This window comes from Bombus affinis, chromosome 3 (assembly GCF_024516045.1).
Source record: "Bombus affinis isolate iyBomAffi1 chromosome 3, iyBomAffi1.2, whole genome shotgun sequence".
In the NCBI taxonomy this organism is placed as follows: Eukaryota; Metazoa; Arthropoda; class Insecta; order Hymenoptera; family Apidae; genus Bombus; species Bombus affinis.
Window position 1 is genome coordinate 7,314,219 of NC_066346.1, and position 14,883 is coordinate 7,329,101.

The following is a 14,883-nucleotide window of genomic DNA, read 5'->3' on the forward strand; positions in this document are numbered from 1 at the left end:
TCTAACGATGTAATATATCACATATAATTGAACTATTTTGTAATAAATTAAGAATCAAACACGTATAAATACCTCAACAACCAGTGAATAACAATGATTAGCAATAACTGTTGTTATTAGTAGAAATAATTATTATTACAATTTCTTCAACAATGATCGGCTAGCGTTCGAAACTTCTATCAATTGCATTCAACGTCGACAGAGCGACGAGCTTTACGTTATCGAGTAGAAAACGTTCCCCTTATTTTTTATTTACTTTAATTTCTGAGAATTGACACTTTCTTAAATTATCGAACCTCGTTATTACTTCCGGGATATCGCCTAATTTGCGGGAATAAATACCAAGCTGCTTGCGAATCAAATTGTTCGCGTGGGCGAGGACACATGTGCGCCACTGCAATTACGCGTAATTGGATAATTATCGAAACGTTGGGCGAATTGTTCCAATAACCGGAATTTAAACGTTCGATGCATAATACATCGGCGTTGTTTGAATGTGACAGAAATGCAGGAAAGCGGCGCAAGCCAGGCCGCATCGCGGTCTCGTTTCGTTTCGTGGCAGGAAAAGTAGGTCGTAGGCGGAATAACTCGTTTCATTACGTGATTCCGCCTCTTTATTTCAATGTCCGCGCCCGTATAGTCAATCTCTATTATCTGTGTCTCGAGGGTTGTAGCCAGATCGCTTGAACAAATGCCAAAGGTTATTTCCTCGTAAACTTGCTACGTTATTTCCCGAAAGTAGGAACGTGGCCTTTTATGAGCCTTCTCTCGCTTGACTTCGCTCTTTACCAACTGACACGATGAAACCGCGAAATTATAAAGCTGACACCAGATATGACCGACTAGTATGTGGATACTCGGCTGAATTCGTGAAAGCATAAAAACATGAAGTACACCCCCGTTTGCAAGTAACAGGACACTTGCGAAAACTCATAGTCAACTTGAAAAGAGACATACGTATAGTGATGGGCGAAAATTTCCAGATAAACCGATCTTACAAATTTCTCTTGAAAGTTGAAGATTAGAGGAATTTTATCCAATTTTGATTACAGAAACATATGCTGTGTAAAAGGAAACGCTATAACAGCTAAATGTTTATTGATTAAATGTGTTTAAAAGATCGTTAAATCAATTTGTTAGTAAGCGTTAATAATATATAAAAGAACATATTTGGTCGAAAATCTTTGCATACCATCGTACATTTCTTGTCTACGTGTAACAGGACCAGCAAAAATATGTGAAGTAACGCACCTTTTGTTTTATTTGTCTTATTTGATTCGTCCATCTTTCGTCATCGTTTCTTCATTATATCTGCTGCCCTTTATTAGAGAAATACATAGAAGTATGAAATAAATTCACCAACAATATTCGATCTATAAGAAGTCACATTGGAAAAAAGCTTGAAACGATGCTTTGACAAAATACACAGTAAATAATTTGTCTATTTGTTAATGTATTCACCTTTACAATTTACACCAAATCAATACAATTTGTTGCTATTGCGTCGGTTTTACTCAACAAATATTTACGAAGTTTACTCAACACCGATTGTATTTATGCACATGGACATATGTAATGTAAATTATCGTTATCACATAGCATATCGTATTATCATGCACCTATACGATTTTCGGGATTTTCCAGAAATTCCCCCGTCGTGAGTCGATCGTTTCTTATATGAAATATACACAGTATAGTTTACTCGACGAGTAACTAACGACTTGGTCTATGTTCTTGTTTCAGGTTGCGTCACGACCTTGGAGCCCAGATCAGGGCAAGACGCGGGAGATGACCAAGCTCTGCAACCATAAGAGGAAACTTCTGCTGCCAACTACGGCGGCCGGCAGTCCTGTTGCATCTTGTACACCGACGGTCTCTTCTTCGCCGGCTTTATCCACCGGCCCGGTCGCAACCGCGATTCACGTGAACGCGGACTCGCCCACCTCACCGGACAAAGCCAGGAAAGGTAAGAACGTGACCTTGCGTGTGCCAATTCTGTCTCACGATTAGTTTCGACCTACCGTATCGATTGCTTCGCTCCTTCTTTCTTTTTCTGGTTTGAGAAAGCCGAGAGTGACGGCGTGTTTTATTTCTTCGTGATTTGCATAATTTTGATGTCCGAGTAGATTATGGGTTTGAATAGAAAAGGTGGGCGATTTTTTTTTTTTTTTGTACAGAATATCTTGCTACGGAGATCTGACTGATGTAATAAATGCGGATGAATTTTTTACCGAGTAGGGGAGCTTGGGTCAAAGTGAAATTCTTAAGATTTAATCACACTGAAGTATGGGAAGTAACGGAAATAAGTTTACTTTTTATCCTATTACATTATATAGTTTTGCTTTGTAAGATTTATAACCTTTGCAATTTGACCTACTACTTGTTCGAAAAAACCTTTCGTCATTTTTTAGTTTAGCCGATTAACTTGGTGAAGTAAAATAGATATACGAGAGAAAATTTTGATTGAATGTTAGATTATAAAAAATATGTTATAACAAGTTTATGAAGAAATGAAAAAGGAGGAGTACCCTCAAAGTAGAATAGAACAAAGTAAAATAGAAGACATTTTATATATCATTACCTATCATACCTAGAAATAGTAAATTCATGAATAAAATTTTGAAATTTTTAGTAGAAATTCTAAATACTTTACTCTAACAGTATGTTATCTAAAAATGATAATTCCTTTTGTGACACATAAAATAATACGTTAATTTGCTATCTCATTTTCGCCGCGGTTTCCATGTTTCACGTTAGTTAAGATATTCTTTGGTTTTATTTCAAATATAAAATTTCATTTTAAATACGCGTACGTTTTATCGTCAATAATCATATGTTGTAAGCATTAACAACTTTAATTTTGATTAATGAATATCGAATAATCGGTAAATAAAATAATTATAAGTAATAATTTACGAAAATATCCTACGTAAACAAATCGTTCACCCGGAGAATTGAATTTCTCCTCACATTTATCAATATGCTTCAACATAAAACCAGTTACGCTTTAAAGTTTGCTTATTTAACGAAGTATCGCCATTTACATTTATGAGTTCTTAAAGAGCCCATAAGACAAAACAATGAATTGAATAAATTTCGCTGGGAGTTCTAATCTTATTTTAATATTAGCGACCTTCGAATTGGTAATTATACTGCCTCTAATAAAACTTCGTTCCTTTCATATTTACAAAATAAATAAAAACTTCTTAAAATAATTCAATTACCTCGCTAGAAAATATATCCGGTATCCAATATATTCGCTCTTATTTTCAAGAAGCTCCTCAGTTGTTTTAAAACAGTAACTTCTATCATTATATGGTATGCTCCTTTGGAAATAAAGTGGAAAGAAAGAAATATCTTTTCTAGCTAGCTTTCCAAGTTACTCGTTTCGTAAGAGATGATCGTGACGTCACCGATTCGCGAAGAAGTACAGACGTTTCCTTGCATGTTGAATAACAAACGCGGGATCGAAGTAGCCCAATTAGAGGAGGTATTTCTCGATCAGATAGAGGGGAATAGTCTCGCAAGGAAATTGCATAGAAGGAATTTTTCCATCTAGGGAGTTTTATCCGGCGTTCGAGGGGGCGCGGGGTGGTCGATCGATCAAAATCAGAATTTTCCCTGGGGAAAAGTTTCTTGGCGGATTCTCGAACGAGCCACGAACTCGTCGAACTCGATCGCATTATACATACTCGCCAATCAATCTCACGTATACCAGCGTACGCGGCGGCCGAGCACGTACACATCCTCCCACCCATCAATATATCCCCCGAAGAAGTTTTCCCATCGATCCGTCGTATTAACAAAGTTCCGCCAGTTCCGGTAGTCAGAGCGGCGCGCCATAATCGCCGGGAACGTTTATTCACCGTCGTACTAGAAAACACGCGGCGAAAACTTTTATTGGAGGACGACCAAAAGTTTTTCCTCGTGCATCGCGCCTCGCGGCTGCCGACCGAGCCGTGATCATTAGGGCGCAGCGAACGGGAAAAAAGTCCCGGGAAGAAGAAAAGGAACGACGAAATTGCGACATTAGCGGGGTCTGTTGCCTCCATCCCCTTCTCCCTTTCTTTCGTTCCGTCTGTGCTTCCCTTTTCCTCTTTCTCTGTGCCTCTCTTTCTTCCGCGGTCCTTTTCGCGTACATAGAGACGGCATTAAAGCTCCCCGATGTCGGTGAAAAAAGGGATGGAGGTGGCGAACGCGACGTAGGAACCATGGATGGAGGCGTTGGCCCGGGGGAAGGAGGTGGAATGATGTATCACCGTGGCGGCTAAACTCTCCGTCCGGATTTCATTACTAAATCCTATAACCGACCGAGCGAGACCGACTCTTTTCTTTTTTCTCTCTCTCTCGTTTCCTCCTCCCTGCTACCCGTTCACCCCTCTCCTCTTCTGCTTCTTTATTCTCTTTTTCGTCTTTTCCTTTCTTCATCGCGTCGCTAATTAAACGGCTGTTATTCCGAGCGAGCCTGTGCACACACAGCGAAAGCCTCGCTTACGGTTTTCGCTCGTCGGGAATGAGAAACAATAGTCCGACTGTGCATTGAAATTCGTCGAGTGTATTTTGATCGTTCGCTGGTTTCAGGGGCTGAGGGATTTAAAGGACAACGTTGCTGATTTTTAATCGCCTGCTCGCAAACTTTCTAACTGTGTTTCATTTCACCTTTTGTCATCCGAACTCAAGCATTTCAATCCTTCCGCCATCGGTTTAGCGTAGTGGTTTTGGTAGATTTTGTTCACTCAGGAATTACGTTAGGTGGATATCGCAAAGTGATCGAGACAGTGTAACAGCGATATGATGGGCAAAATTGAACTTAACGTTTTGCTATATGACACGTGTAATTTGATTACCCAAAAGTCGTCTTCATTTTTATGGTAACAATTTTACAACAATATATTGATAATTACTAACGTTATTGTGTCACAATTTACGATGTAGTAAATTAACAACAAAGAATAACTACATCACTTTATTAATTTGATTGTATAAAAATTCCTACAAATGTTCAACGTATACTTATCTGATCACTTTCGGTAAATGAAGTAAGCGCACTTGAAAACAGTTTTATCGTCACGTACAAGATAACTGAATTACCATTTCGGAAAGTTCATAAAAACTTGCTTCACGAAAGGTAGCAGAAAATTACCAGGAAAAGTTAATGGAAACTATACATTTACGATTAAACATACGCAAATGGAAAGAAAAGTATCTCGAACATCGAAAGTATAATTTACCTATTGTTCACAAAATTGACAAATTTTCAAGCTAAATTCTATGAAAAATTACCGCATGAAATAATCTGCTTCCACGCGTTCGATATAATATTCTTCAAAGATTTATCTTTCTCGCGATTACGGTATTGCATCACGGAATTGCGCTCCACCCTATATAAATGTACATCGTCGCCAGTGTTTCTGTGGAACTTTATAGGGCCGTTTTAACATCGACGCTCACGTTCGCGTTCACGGGCGTCGCTTCGATTCCAATTTTCCGGTGATATAAAACGACGTGGCCCGAGAAAACGTCACCCTGTTTCTCTCCCTTTCGTTCCACACCATCTTTCTTTCTACCCCTGGTTTCCCTCTATCGAGGCATTTCAACGGCGGAGGTAATACGTTCGCGTGGTGTGCAAACACACACCCTCCGAATCGCGGACGGGGATGGAAAATAAAAGAAATAAGCCGTGGAGGGGAGAGACGAGTCGAATGAATCTTTATCGTCGTCGCTCTTCCACGAATACGAGTCTCAATAACGAAAGTCGATTTCATTTCTCTCCTCTCTTCTTTTCGGTTTTGCTCGGTTCAGCCTGGGGAATGGCTTTTATGTACCGCAGTTTGCCAAGGGACTCGACCGAGAAACGAGAAACGAAACTCGATCGACGCTATTAATGGAATTCCGACGGCTGGTTACTCGTATCTGGATTTACTTTCGTTTTTAATATGCGTTCATTTTCTAGACCAATCCTATAGACGAGAGAGGGGGCGAATGTTTGAGCGCGCAAACAGCATTTCTGGAATTCGTACCGCAGCTCTCGCCCGTAACGATTTGCTTTTACGCTTCGCGCGAGACACCCTGTCAGCGGATTCGTCGGTGTGTTAATAAATTTTCGAGATCCGATTTCGCCAGGTCAACGAGACAAGTGTAACGACTAATCGTGACACGTTTAACGAGGTCGATCGCTCGCTGTTACATTTTCCTTGTCCCGCTGAACAATTTTCCGTGGTAAACAGGCTCTCTCTGTTACCCGATCGATCACGTTCGTGTTACGACGGCGCGATACGCTTTGCGCCGTTTGATATCCCGGAGGAAACGCTTTCACAGAGAGCGAGCTATTAGTTACACCTGCAACTTTTCTTTTATCATCTTACTCGGTACGTAAAGATTTTACAACTACGAGATCTTGACAAATTTTGATTCAACTTCGTCGCTTTTCATTAAAATCAAATGTTTCGTTCGTCAACTATGCAACTAATCTCGTATAATCTGCGCTATCGAAAACGGCGATTAATAACAAAACCAGTTGGTTGGCATAATACTCGACAAGCATTAGCAAAAGACCTTAGAGCGTGTGCCATGCACAGGTCATCAGACAGTTTAAAGCCCACTCAGGTAAATCCTCAGACGATCCACAAATTTGCATTTGGTTGTCTCTGTCGCTACAATCCCGACGCGGGACAGAAGGCTTTCCATCGGTGTTAGGGTTGCACAGAGGACGCGAGCTGGCCGGAAGAGGAACCAATCGGCCGGCTCGTGTCTTCTTATCGTCCGGGCGATCAATAAGTCCCGGGAGGAGGAAAGAATCCGCTCACCATTCACTGCCAGCGACGTCAACGCGACGATGTTAGTTTGGATGAGGCTGCTTGGTGGGGGCAAACGCGAAGGAGAACGAGGACAGAGTGGGTGGTAGCAGTGGTAGTGTCGATGGTGGTGGTGGTGGTGGTGGTGGTGGTGGTGGTAGTGGCAGACAGAGAGTTGATAAGGGTTAATTTCGTACGAAGAGGCAGCGGCGCCACGGCGCTCCGAATAGGTGAAGAGAGAAGAGGAACTGCGGTCCAACGTCTGTGTCCGGTTGTGATTCTTGCGCCTGCCCCGAGTGATGTTCACCCCCGCCGACACCGTTTCAAACCACCTCCGGCTCGTCCTCGACCGACGTCCTGTTGTGGTCGCGCAAGCGCATTTTACGCTGCTTCCGTTTAGTCCGCATCAACGGCTCGACCACGTCGTAACGTCCGATCCACGCTGGGATCGTCATGAGCGAACAACTGGGGAAGTAGTCCTTGGCCGAGGTTCAATTGGATTTCAGTGATTCGAGTGCCTTCGAATCCCGCTGGTCCGTCAGCCAGCCGTAACGAGAAGTTTTGCCTCGGGACTTCTCTAACAGAAGATCGTTATAATTATGGCCGTTGGTTCGGTTCAATTGGTCCCTGTATCGAAATCTCCTGACATCGAGTCCGCAACTTCGATCTATACCGCGAGAGTTGCTTGAGAACGATGGGAACTATCTTTGGTTAGCATATTTCAGCCGTATCGAATATTGTGTGTTCAAGAGAAATTAGGCTTCTCCATTCGTTTTATTATTTAATCTCTTATCGTCGTCAACGGTTTATATGATATCTTAATTAATATTTAACTTCGATGGAATGAAATGTAAGAAGATGTTATATATATTTTTATTGCAAAACATTGAACAAAGAGTAATTTGAGAAATTACATCAGAAAAGGCGCACTTTCTAATTTTCCCTTGCAATCGAATTTTCAATATCTTTCCTCGTACTTCGAGGGATCGAGTTTCATTCTTAAACGATAGCCTATATTCCATAATTGCTACGTCATCTCTGCTTCGTCAGATTTAATGGCGGCAACGCTTACAGCCATAAGCCATTGACTGCAGATTTTTGGGATAAAAGGAGAGGGATTTTACGCGTTCACGCGAACCTCCCTCGAAAGCCACGAAATGCTTCAAAGATTTTACGCAAATTTTCACCCCCTTGAAAATCGGGTTAAACTACCGTCGTTGCAGACAACTTGGCCTTACTCCTAGGTGGATTCATTATTACATCCTACCCTACCTCTCTTTCACCCATCCGTTTTCCTCGTCCTCTTCATCTTGCTTCTCCCGCTTCCGAATTGTCTTCCCCCATTGAAGCCGTGGAGAATAATTATCCGCTGTAGGCTTACGGATAAAAGACCGCCATTGAAAACCATCCCCTTTGCCACCCTTTTGCCATTCTGCTTTCTGTTATCCTCGTAAATCAAGGTAATTTTATAGTGTGAACGCTTGTTATAGCTGCTTGTCAACCTTTGATTGTGAGGGGTAGTATAGTTTCGCTTGAATTCAAAATATGAAACAGTTATTTGCTTCGCTTCGTTCTACTTTTCTTTTTCTTTGATTCATCAATTTTTTTAAATACTAACGAACCTATAAGGGTGATTTTCCTCCATTCTTGTATCTTTTAGCATCGTTTAAATAGTTCGCGTGCATTCCCGTGCATTATTTATTTTTCTCGTATATAGAAACAATTAGTATGAACACGATGAAAATTATATACGTTCTATAAATATTATAGTACTGTTAATATATAAATCTAATTTTCATTAAATAGTTTTTATTATATAAAGAATAGTAATTATTTTCATTCAGAATGTATCATACCATAAATTAGCAGTTTCTGCGACACTTCGTGCATTTATCTTCTGCACTTGGAAAAAAGGCAATATTCTAACCATTTATCTTTGTAACTGATTTATACAAAATTGGAAAAAGTTATACGTTCGTTTACAAGTAAAATGTGTTGGAAAAGAAAGGTAGTGAATAAAACGGATATGAATCTTGGAATTGTTACGCTAAATAGGATTTAACCTTGCGGTGGGACTTCAAATGGAACACTCGTTCATTAAGAAACCTGAAGCAGCGCTTGAATAATAAGTGGAGGGTTAAAATTAGAGTTAGGGAAATGAGTCGTATTTTAATTCTCCATGACCTTGAAGATTTAACGTGCCTCGGAATTCCATTAAGAATTAATATCATTTTTTGCATATCTTAAATATCCAATAACAAAAGATGATTTCTATCAACGTTTCATTATATTTTTCAGATGGTCTCAACAAGAAAAAGAAGAGAAAAATAGGGGGGCTAGGAAACATTTTCTCAGGAGTCTCAGTCTCACAACTTATGGCACAACGCGAGAGAGCTATTGTTGCGGCATCTGGAGTGCAAGGGTCACCAGTACCAAATGGATCGCAGGTAATGTGATATTAATTTTAATTAATCCGAAGAGAAATCTGCTATTTTAATTCTTCCATAATGTATCCCGAGAGAGATTCGAACAAATAATACTGCGAACTTTACATTTTAAATGAAATTATACGTGACGTAATTATTAATATTTATTTTCTATAAGAAGTTAAAATTATATTACGTTAATATCTAATTTTTATTCAATATAATAATTATGTAATCATAATAAAACAAGATAATTATCTTCCAAGTCCGTTGTCCTAAATTTTTCATTACTTTATTGTATTGCCCAAGAGTTAATAATTACGGTCTGTTTATTGTAAATAATAAGTTTATCTGTAATAGATAAATCTTTATAAATAAATACATTAGTAGGTAAATTTTATTATTTTGTAATTATGTCGAATATTATGTATATAGTATAATGTTTACACGTGAATGTTTTTCATATTCCAGGTGTGGCCTATTGCGATCCCTAATTTGCAAGTTCAGCAAAGTAATCAGCAGATATGTCATCAAACATTAAGTTCACCTTCTCAAACACAAGATATAAACGGCTGTGTAACGAGAAATCCTCAGCAAAGGTTAGGTCAGCACAATATGTCGGGGATGTTAATGGGAAATTCTCTGATCATGAATCAGCAGGGCGCCAATTTTAACAATATGACTCAGCAGCAACAACAGTTGTTGCAACAGCAACATCAACAGCTTATATTGCAACAGCAGCAACAACAGCAGCAGCAGCAGCAGCAACTTATGCAGCAGCATATATCTCAACAACAACAGCAGCAGCAACAGCAGCAACAGTTACTGCCTCATCATCAGCAAATGCAACATATGCAGATTTTACAGCAACACGAACAACAACAACATCAAAATACGGTCGTGAATCAGTTAACGCAACAGCAAGCTCCTCACTATCTTAATCAATTAAATCAGCAGCCGTTACACATAATGCAGCAGCAGGACCATTTGAACCAGCAGCAGCAACAACAGCAACAGCAACAGCAATTGCACATGCAACAAATGCAGAAGCATAAGATGCAACAGCAGCAACAACAACAGCAGCATTTGACTCAAGAAGTTGATCAACAATCAGGAAACTACAACCCTCAACATTCGTCAGAAAATTATGTGCATCACATGCAATCCTCACAAGTAACAGCTCAATCTACTCTTCATCCGCAGTTGCACCAAATTCATCAACATCAGCTGCAACAACAAACGCAACAGCATCAACCCAATCAACACGTAATGCAGGCACAACCAGCGGATCAATTTCAAATGCAAATACAACAACTCCAGCAGCAACAGCAGCATCAGCATCAACAACAAGTATCTCAGGTGTGCGTGCAACCTCAGTATCCTAATCAACAGTTGAATCATCATTCGTTAGACGTAATGCAACAACAAACAATTGGTCCCGTGATGAATAGTGCTGATATGCAGAACAGACATAATCGTACTTCTTCTGTGACGGATGAAGATTTGAATGCGAAACAAATTCAACAGCAGCAGCAGCAACAACAACAACAGCAGCAGCAGCAGCAACAACAGCAGCAGCAACAACTTCTGTTGCACAATCACGCTGTACAACGGCACCATGTCGTACAAAATGGGAACTTATCGAATAATTCCCACGAAAATATGCAACGAATGTACGCCCAGAATCAGGTTCAATATCCTGTGAGAAATTTCGATGCTTCGAAAGGAGCTATCGTAGATGTTAAACATCAGCAACAATACGCTTTATCTAATGTAGCGGGAAGGAGCCCGAATACCAATCATGCTGTTGAAACGCAGTCTGGAATGGGACCAAACGGGCAACCCGGTAACGTGCATTTCAATCCAAGAACGCCACCTTGGCAACAAAATCGATCGGCTTCGGGTTCTCATCAGCCTTCTCTTGTCACAGTCCAGAACATCACATGTAACTCCTTCGATCGTGTTCCACCTCTACATCACCACATTCCACAAGCGTCCACTTGGACCGATGAAGTTGCGCGCAAGAAGGCCAAACCCAGTAAAGTAATGGTGAAGAAACAGCGCCAGCATAGCGTTACAGATGTTCGAAACAATAGCCTTGATCAATCAGCTTCGAGTCCAATAGATGAATTCAACGAGAAAAATCAACAGAATAGTAATCAAATTGGTTCGACCGTCAATAGCAGTGGCCCGTCGTTTTTGGAAGACCCCAGCGGTTACCTTGCGCAACAGACTGCTTTGTTGAATAGCACGATATCAAGGCAAACCGGTGTTAGTAGCTCTCAAGTGGGAATTGTCAATAATTCGAAAACACCGCAAACGAGTCATGGTTCGCATTTGCCTAATAACACTTATCTTCCACAACCAAAGCCTTCTTCCGGCGCCAGCCCCTCGAGCACATCGACGTTTAATTCTGTGAAAAATCACGCAACCTCGCCCGTTGTTGTACACAGTAGCATGACTCCCACTTCGAGCAGTGGAGGAACAGATTCGGAGAATAGTCCTTGCCAAGGTTGTGTTACCAGTGCTGATACTCAATCTTATGTGCAGGATCAATATAAACAACAAATGCAACGTCAGTACCTGATGCATTCTGATCAACGCGAGGATCCTGTTACATCGTCCACGTTTGGAGAACAGTATCAGAACAATCAGCAGCAAGCTGATTCAAGACCGATCCAGGGTGGTACTGTGAGTACCAGTCATGGATCTCCGATTGGTACGAACAGTCCAGCGAATTCGGACACGCCAGCTTCGTCGACGCCTGGAATATCGCAGCCGGCAACGCCTCAAAGTCTCATTTCGTCGCAACCGTCGACGCCACATAGTTACTCGCAACCGCCAACACCTCATTCGCATTCTACGTCTGGTCAGGTGCCATCTCAACCTTTAACGCCTCAGGCTCAACAACCCTCACAGTCTTCGATGGGTAGTGTTGCGCAAGAGCAACGCGCGGAGACGCCTTGCTCTGCTACAACGAGTTCAAACGTAGTTCCTTCTAGTACGCCATCGTCGCAATCATCCACTTCCGGTTCAGACAGCATGACGTCTCAAATAACAAAAAGACAAACCACGAGACAGTCGTCTTTGGATGGTTACCAGCCACATCCTCATACTGTTAATGCAGTTTCGAGAGTACCGATGAATCACTTTGCTGGTACATCATCGGTAATAACCACAATGGCAAGCGGCCATACAGTTAGCAGTAATACCATCACATCTGTGCTAGCTGGAAGAGCGAATACCGCTACGGTTTCGATAAATACACCTTCTGGAATACCAAATCCCGCTATACCAGATATACTCTCGAATAAATCACAGCATCCAGCGTCTTCGACAACCTTAACGAATGTACCAACCACTGTTGTTACTACGACGTCCTCTCTTCCGAATAGTCAATCGTCGATAGCGATAAGTGTGTCGAAATCGCCATTAGAGATGGTTCAAAGCGTCGTTAGTAGTATACAAGTACCTCAGGCCAGTACCAATTCACCAGTACAACCTCAGAGTCAGCAACAGCAGCAACAACCAACCCAACAGCATCCTCAGTCCAATGTTCAAGTTCATAATGTTCTTACGTCAGGCGGAATATTAAAACATCCTGCTGGATCGACTTTACCTCCTGGTCATATATTAGTGTCTAATGGTGGTCAACTTATAATGGCTAGCACGGGTTCAGGAATCAACGGTGTAATGGCACCACCTCCTCCAAAAATCATTTCCAACTCTAATTCGATGCCACCATTGTCAGTGTCACCTATGGTCACCAGTGTGACAGGAGCTGTCAGCCAGGTCATTCCTGCGGTGGGCGTAGCTCAGCAAGTTATTGGACAGCCCACGGTGCTCGTCAACACTATTCAGACTCCCGTACTTATACAACCTAGTGTCATGACGATGGACAGTATAGGTCAGAACGTTCAAATACCGCATCTGACTGTCGCGACTGGAAACGTGATACAAAATGCTCAGTCAATCCTAGATGCGAATCAGGACGTTACAAGAAACGTCAGTGCGAATCAAGGGATGGTAAATCGGCAACCGGCGTTGCTATCGCCCGAATCAGCAATGAGCAAAAAGAAAGCGTACAAAAAACGAAAGACGAATCCGCAGACAGTGGCCTCGATGTTGCATATCGCTTCGTCCCAACAGAATGCTGGCATGTTGATGCAGTCGCAGTCCAACTTTGCGCAACAGAACTTCCAGACTCAGAGCATAGGCGGTCCGATGCTGCAGGCATTGACAATTGTTCCTGGCAAGGGTGGAGCACCAGCTCAATTGGTAATGAATGGTCAGGCCGGTGCAACATCGGCTCAGTTCAATGCTCAACAAATTATCACGAATCCTCAACCAGCTCAGCAAATAAATCTTCTGCAACCAGTGAATTTATTAAACGGAGCTGCTGGTATGGTTCAAAATTTCCCTACTATTCAACAATTCATCGTTCCTGGTATAGGAAGTATGGTTATGTCTGCTGATGGAACGGCGACCTTGCTGCAAGACACAGGAAACATCGGTATGCAGTTGCAGATACAGAACGTAAACGGTCAGAACGTGTTAACTCCGGTGCAAAGCCACAGTGGAATATTCAATCCGAGTCAAAGCATTTTAGCAGCTGGTCCTGCTGGAATGGTCATTCGAGCACCGCAAGCAACTGGCGGAAAAATTATTCAACAGCATAGTCCTGGCGCACAATTCCTCTCACCGAACAGTGGCCAATTCTTAGTAAATGGAACAACGTCGTTTGGGAACCAACTGAGTCCGATAGTAGCAAATGTCAGTCCGAATCAGCAAGTGACTTTTAATGCCTCGCAAGTTCGACCGACAAACATGCAGGGTCAGCAGGAATTCATACAGATGAACGGGCAGACATTGATGGTACCTTGTGGGACGGCGCAGAATATCGCTGTTTCATCGGCCCCTAATCAACAGAACACAACATTCGTTCAGCAAAATACTACGATCGTGCAGCAACAAACGACCATGGTATCTAACAATCAGATACCTAATTTTCAAGCTGCAGCTTCTAATGGAACCGCCGTCGATCCTTCGTTAAACATTGATCATAATCAGTCATATATTTTAAGTTCTGGAATGATTCAAGGAAAGGCGCCCACTTCCCCAAAAAGTAGCGTGAATTCACCGTCTTCGGAGCAGAACGTTGAACAGCAGCAATACGTTCTTGCCAGTAGTAGTACAACTGTTGTTGAGAAAACAGCTCAACAGAGCGACCAACATAGTCCTCTGATGGCAAGACATTCTGTTTCGACTCAGACAGCTGGTAATCAAGCGAATATGGCTCAATCGGCTATGATGAGACAAGGATCGCCGCCGGATACCACCACGCACAGTCCAGGAAATAGTCAAAGATCGAATAGTCCTGCCGTGGACACTACAACGCATGGAGCAGCTTCACCTGCACCGCCAATTACAGCTAGACATCACTCGTCGTCTACGGTAATATTGCATTATTCAATATAATAAAAACAATAAAACCATAGAAGAAAAACATAATAGGTAATTTAGAAATTAATTTTCTGAAATTTGTCAATTGTTATAATATTAAATATATCTTTAAATGTTTACAGAATATCATAGATTTATTTATTTAATATACATATAATTAAAATATTTTTCAGTAGAATTAAGTATTTTCTCATGTATTC

The 14,883-nt window shown here is 41.5% G+C and overlaps 1 protein-coding gene across 2 annotated transcripts in view; it reads left to right on the plus strand.

Annotated features, from left to right (window-relative positions):
* LOC126914140 (protein split ends-like) overlaps positions 1 to 14,883 on the plus strand; it is a 380,706-nt gene that overhangs the window by 350,474 nt on the left and 15,349 nt on the right. For both annotated transcript variants that reach the window (XM_050717651.1, XM_050717650.1), the window contains exons 3-5: positions 1,744 to 1,966; positions 9,093 to 9,241; positions 9,692 to 14,674. In XM_050717651.1, the coding sequence (XP_050573608.1) occupies positions 1,744 to 1,966; positions 9,093 to 9,241; positions 9,692 to 14,674 (5,355 nt within the window). The remainder of the gene's footprint in view (positions 1 to 1,743; positions 1,967 to 9,092; positions 9,242 to 9,691; positions 14,675 to 14,883) is intronic.